The following is a 6169-nucleotide window of genomic DNA, read 5'->3' as shown; positions in this document are numbered from 1 at the left end:
CTGCCCCTGCCCCTGCCCCTGCCCCTGGTTCTTCCTCCACACTTGTCAAAAAGTGTTAGGGCTGCGGCAGGGTCTTCGTCCGCTGCCGTAACAAGCCTTTTCCCTGGGACCAAAGCACCGAACGGCCATCTGCAGGGTTATTTCATTCCTTCTACAGCTCCTTTTCTCTGGGCCACGGTATTTCAAACACCTAAATTCTCTTAAAATTGCCACTGACAGGTACTCAGGGGCTTTTCTCCCTGCCGGTGTCCTCTGTGGCTGGCAGGCGGCTGTGGCTCGGGGTGAAGCAGCCCCGTGCCGGGGAACGCCATTGTCTGCTGCTTTCCCAATCCAAGCTCCAGCTCCTTGGGGACGCTCATCTTGACTTCATTATGCGTCAATTAATTAACTCACACTGTCCGCTCTTTTCCATTTCCCCCTCAAGAAGTCACTGAGGCTGAACAATTGACCGCAGACCGGCAGGCCTGCCCGCCCGGCAGCCCCCGTTCGCACGAATCATCGCCGCGCTGGCCGGGGAGCTGCTGCACCTCTCGCTATTCCCCTCTCCAGTCCTGGCTCCGTGGAAGATGGATGTGGGTTGAAAGCCGAGTGAGCTGTGCCGCCTGTGCCGGAGCCGGCAGGAAAGCTATCACTGATTTTCCATGGGGCCAGGATTTCAGCGCGGGAGCCTCGCGAGGGAGGCATCGGATGGGGATGCGATGAGAACATCAGGAAATGCCTCAGCCGGAGCTTTTCCAGCGCTGGGCTTGTGATTCACAGCAGCAGGCAGCGTTTCCGCCCCATGTCTTGCTCCTGGCAGGCAGCAGCCGCAGTTGCAGGCTTTGACGGCATCCATATTTCACTTTCCCAGCCTGGTCTGTCCCTGGGTGGGTGAGGCGGGTACCGGTAGCTTCATCTGAATGCCCCCTCCTGAGGCAGAATTTGAAATCTTGGGTCTCCCTCCAGAAACCTGATCCTAAATCCTGTATCCCAGTGCCACTAACGGGCTTCTCTTGCCTGCCTGTGGACCTGCTGCAGGTGCAGGTGTGTGGGTGTTTAGGATCAGCAACTGTGGGAGCTGGTGATGCCTTGGCGGGGCGAGAGGTAGGAATCGCACAGAAGCCATGCTGAGTGCTTACCAAGCTTTCGTTTTTCCCGCCAACTTGACACCATTGGTGTTCACCTACTGCTGTCCACCTTCTCACCCATCACTGTGCGCTCCCATCCAGCCATCAGCTTCTCCTCCCATGGTCTCACCTCTGTGTCCATCCTTAATTTATTTTCCCTTTCCTGTGTTGTCCCGACTGCCCCGGACCACACACAAGGGGTGAGTTTTGGTGCTGTGACCCGCCCTGGCCCAAGCAGACCCTCTGTGGGCACAGCATGGGGTAAAGCAGGATGCCTCCATGCATCCCCTCACCACAGGACCCTCCTCAGAGCTGAGCCCCCACCGTACCTGAGCCGACAGCTCTGGGGCTTGCTGCCGCTACATCAAAGCTGCCTTTCCAACGCCCGCGGTGCCGCGCCGCGCCAGCCCACGCCGCCTGGCTCCCCATCGGCTCCTTCCTCTGCTCCAGTGTCTCACTCATTCTGTGGCTCATTGATGATGAAAACCACTGGCCACATGAAAGCGGCTCCCCTAATGCGAGTTAGGGGCCTGCAAGCTATGTGGGAGGTAGCGGACAGCAGAGCCCCGGCTGGGACGCAGCGTCCAAGTCATTAACGAGGTGACGAGGATTGCAGAGCCGTCTCATTAGTGCTGCAAGGCAAGTGCGTCACGTTGGCAGACGGGCATGCCGGTGCCGTCATCGGAGCAGTCCGAGCAAAGCCGGGAGTGGGAGCAATGCTGCAAGAACCGGACAAAGCCCCCGGAGCAGCCGGTGCCTCAGATGCCTGTGCGTGTCCATGAGGAGTCATGACCAGCTCTTGGCACCAGCCATCACCGACCCTCCTGCCCGTGGAAATGCAGGGGAAGCTGCATGTGGCCCTTTTCCTCCATCTTTTACCTGGGAATGGGATCAATGGGGCTGTGTGGCTCAAGGAGAGCAGCTCCCTGCAGGAGCAAGGCCGGAGGTGATGTCCCAGGGGAGGCGGTGGCTGGAGCCCGGCAGGGCAGTGGTGCTCAGAGCAGGTAGAAGGATGTATCAGCCAGGGTCACCTCCGTCACACAAACCACAGCCTCCCCTGACCTTCATACTTTCCTGCTGCCTCACTGCTCCCGGTGGATGCGCCCACTGCGGTGTCGTAACGAGCAGAAGAAGAAACAGATTTCCCAATCGCCTGCCCCGCTGGCAGCCCATGAGCCCTCCGTGCTGGGAACGGCAGCCGGCACAGCTGGGGCAACTGGCTCACCCCCATGCTGCGCTGTGCCGCATGCACCAGGTATGGCCCGGTGCCCGGTGGGAGAAAGCAGAGAGGAGCCATGGATAATCCCTGGCTGATATTCAGGTGTTGCGGGCTGCTGTCATTTGAGAGAGTCGTCCGTCCCTTGGGGTCAGTTTTTCGTCCCTCCCTTGGGGTCAGCTCACTGTTGCTCCTTTTCCGTGGATGGCAAAGCCCATGTGCATCACCTCACCCGGGGCGAGCAGTGCTGGGTGCTGGGGGACAACCCACTCGTGTTTCCTACCAGGCTGCCCGCACTGCTCTATGCAGGCAGCGCTTCCCAGCACACAGCTGGAGGGAAGGAACAGATCCCCCGCTGCAGAGCAGGGAGAGCCAGCGGCACCAAGGCAGCCTCCTCCATGCTCTGCTCAACCACCTGGCATGTAACAAGTCACCTGAAGGCGACCGAAATCTGCGTGCCAAGGGACGTCGGGAGAGACAGGGCATCGTTGGCTCCTGGAACAGGCTTCCCTCCTTGCTTTCAGGGGGCTCCCGTCATTGCCTTGAGAGGGGAGGTAGTCACTCCATGAAAATTTGGCCTCCTCGTCCTTTCCCCCAAATTCAATTCCAGGGAAAGATGACACCGAGGCAGGAGAAAGGGGGTTTTTCTCCGGGGAAGAAATTCAAACCACATGCAGGCGGGCTCGCCGCAGTAGCAGGAGGAGGCACCGGGGCTGTGAGAGAGCAGGCTCCCAGCAGCAAGGCCAAACGTAAAGTCAATTAGCACTTTCAGGACTCCGAACATGCTTGAGTGCTGTGCTTCAAGCAGGCAAAATCCCTCTTGGAGGGAGGCTGCCAATAGGGTTTGAAAATAATTAGGAAGCCCAGAGCCCCACTGCTTCCCAGAAAAGCCTGTTAGCTCTGTGGTGGAAACCTTGCTTGCAGGGAGCGCGACGCACACACATAGTCGTGACTCATCAACTGGATGGAGCTAAACTCAATTTTTTGGAGGTCAACCCTCTCGAGTCCTAATGAGCTTTACCCTTGGTGGGGCTCCTGCGCTCCCTTTGCCTGCCTCAATTCAGGAGATGCCGGAGAAAAACAGGGATGGTTTCATGGGACATGTGACATCCAGACACCAACACCTTCCTAAGGGGCAGTGGTGATGGGGAAACTGAGGCACAGAGTGCTCGAACCACCTGAGCCAGAGGCCCGGAGGGCAGCAGCAACTCTGGTCCCCCGAGCCGCTGCCCCCGGATGGAGCCTGCACCCCACCAGCCCCATCCCCGCAGCCCGGGTGGATGCTGCCATCCCCCCTCTGCTCTCGAGGGACCTCAGACGTGAATCCGAATGGCCCAGGACAGGCTTGGAGGAACAAAACAAGACCATCAATCACCCTTGCTTCACTCCCGCCCCAGTCTGCAGGCTGAGCCGGGTTGCATTGTGCGGAGCCGGAGGGACCCCACATCAAAGCGGGGACCAGCTGGCTGCCGGGCCGCCCCAGCGCCCAGACGGGCAGCGCCCTGCCCACGAGCTGCCTGTCTGCGCTGCCTGCACGGGGCTCTGCCTCTGCTCGCTGCCCGGGGCCAGGAGGCAAAGCTGGGATGCAAAACTGCTCCCTGCTCGGGGTACGGCGGGGGGATGCCCGAGGCCACGTCGGCTGCGGAGACCATCAAAGGCGGGTGTGAGCGGATGCTGCTCCAGGGCAAGGACCCCACCGCAGCATCCCCGGGGCCGGCAGCACCTTCTCTCCGCGGGGGTGCGGAGGAGGAGGAGGCACCGCATGCAGAGGAAGAACTGGTCCCATCCTGAGCTCGTCCCGGAGCACTTCAGAGGCTGCATGAAGCCCGCGGAGCTGCAGGAACGGCACAGCCTGCTCCCGCGGTGCAGCTCCCGCTATCCTCACAAGACCCTTTCCTTTGCAGTTCCTTCCATGACACATGGTGCTCGCTTCCCCCGGGCTGCTGCCCCGACGCTGCTACAGACAGTACATTCATTTTTGGATGTCGTTTGCAGCTCCCCGGCGTTTCTCCCCATCGCAGGCACGCACGGATGGTATGAGGCAATGTTCTCGGGGAGTATCAGCTTCCCGGCCCAGCGCTGTTGGGTAAGCGCTTTGCCTTTCTTCTGAGGAGCTGATGGTGAATCTCCCCTGATGAAACCGGCCTGACGTGCTGCCCGGTGGGGCTGGGGATGGTGAGGGGGGAGCAGGGGGTCTGGTCATGGTGGGCTGGGCTGGGCCATGGTGAGCCAGTGAGGGTAGTGGTTTGGGATGGGGGGGTCTGGGCCAGGGAGAGCACCCAGATCCCCCCAGAGCAGTGCTCATGTGCGGGTGCAGCAGTGCAACAGCAATTTGGGTGCAAACTCCCAAACATCCCCTGTTTCCCCGCTAGCAAAGGGTTGGGGTGGCTCTGCCCCGTGACCCACAGCACAGGACAGAGTGGGGAGGACCACATCTCTGCGTGCAGGGAACCAGCCTGAGCCCCAGCGCCTGTGTCAACTGGTCATGCCATGCACAGCCCCCTCCTACACCCCAAAATGGGTCTGTGCCCCGGTCCAGCCCCGTTCTGGTACTCACTATGAGGCCACCGATGTCACAGCATCATGGATGCAGCTGGGAAAGAGCCATCTGGGCACCCGGAGAGCATCGGCCTGCCAGTGGTAATGGCAGCCTGGAGACCCTGAGCACTGTCGGGGAGAGGATGGAGGCAGCAAAATCTCGTGGTAGGATGAGTTTTATCACCTGGGTTGAGGGCGGGGTGGTGTGGCAGCCCATGCCACCAGCATTCACCCCCCCCAAGGGCACAAAAAGTTGTGTGTGCAGTGCTGGGGGAGCACCTTCTGCCATTGCATCCTGTAGTACACGTGTCCCCGTGGTAGGTAACAACTGACATTTTTTCCAGTTTGCTAATTAAGACGCAGAATAAAAGTCACTAAAATGTGAGGCTGGGTATTTAAAGGGAAAATTCTCCTCCAGGTGCCGGGTTTATTAAAAGAAGAGGAAAAACCAAGGGGGAGAGGCTGGGCCACAAGCTGGACAAAGAACATATGGAGAAGCAGATGTCTTTGTGGGGCTGGACGGTGTCGGGTGCGCGTGGGGGGGAGGTGAGGATCGGGGCTGCAGTAGACCCCATGTCATCATGCCACCGAGACACCAAGGTGCCGAGTGGTCCCTGGGAAGCCATACCCTAGGCACTGCTGCAAGGTGGGAGGTCCCCGGCTCACCCCATGTGCCCAGTGGGTCTGACACCCTGGCAGGGCTGATCTGGATCCTTCAAAGGTTTCCCTATTAACTGGTAGGAAACTGCCCCAAACCGGGCAGGATCCGGGCTGCTGAAGTGGGATGCACTCTAAGCACCGCCGCCCGAGCTGGAGCTGCCAGGGCAGGAGGAGGACATGCTCAGCCGGGGGCCATGGTTCTATGTGATGCTCGGAGCAGCAAAACACCCCCTGCTCCTGCAAGCTGCCCCCGGGGGAGCGGGGACCCCTGGCAGTGCCGGCCGGCCAGGCTGGGGGTAGCCGAGCCATGGCCCCTGGCCCCCGCGCCACCCACCTCCGCCGGGTGCCTGCGCACAGGCTCGGCATTTGCACTTACACATGTAAAGCATTAGGATTTGTTTAGAAGCCCTTTATTGTCATATTTTGTTCTTTATTTCCTACAAATTAAATTTGCTGAGGGATATGTGCGGATTGTGAAATTATTTTGAGAATAGTTCCTCTGGGTTTTTTAATTTCCTTTGTATTAAATTTTTACAGTGTTTAAAAGACTATGAAAAATTTTAAATAAAAAAAAAAAAAAAAGTAGGACAAAATCCCAGGGAGGAAAGGAGAAGAGCCTGAGAAGGTGACCAACCATGGGTGGGGCCGG

The 6169-nt window shown here is 59.2% G+C and overlaps 1 protein-coding gene across 1 annotated transcript in view; it reads right to left on the bottom strand.

Moving 5' to 3' along the window:
• PSMF1 (proteasome (prosome, macropain) inhibitor subunit 1 (PI31)) overlaps positions 1-1535 on the bottom strand; it is an 8545-nt gene extending 7010 nt beyond the window's left edge. Inside the window, exon 1 of the mRNA XM_009893556.1 lies at positions 1436-1535. Within this exon, the coding sequence (XP_009891858.1) occupies positions 1436-1535 (100 nt within the window). The remainder of the gene's footprint in view (positions 1-1435) is intronic.
• Positions 1536-6169: the final 4634 nt, after the last annotated feature.

This window comes from Charadrius vociferus, unplaced genomic scaffold, assembly GCF_000708025.1.
Source record: "Charadrius vociferus isolate BGI_N301 unplaced genomic scaffold, ASM70802v2 scaffold259, whole genome shotgun sequence".
NCBI classification, from domain to species: domain Eukaryota; kingdom Metazoa; phylum Chordata; class Aves; order Charadriiformes; family Charadriidae; genus Charadrius; species Charadrius vociferus.
This window is presented reverse-complemented; position numbering and strand designations above follow the sequence as displayed.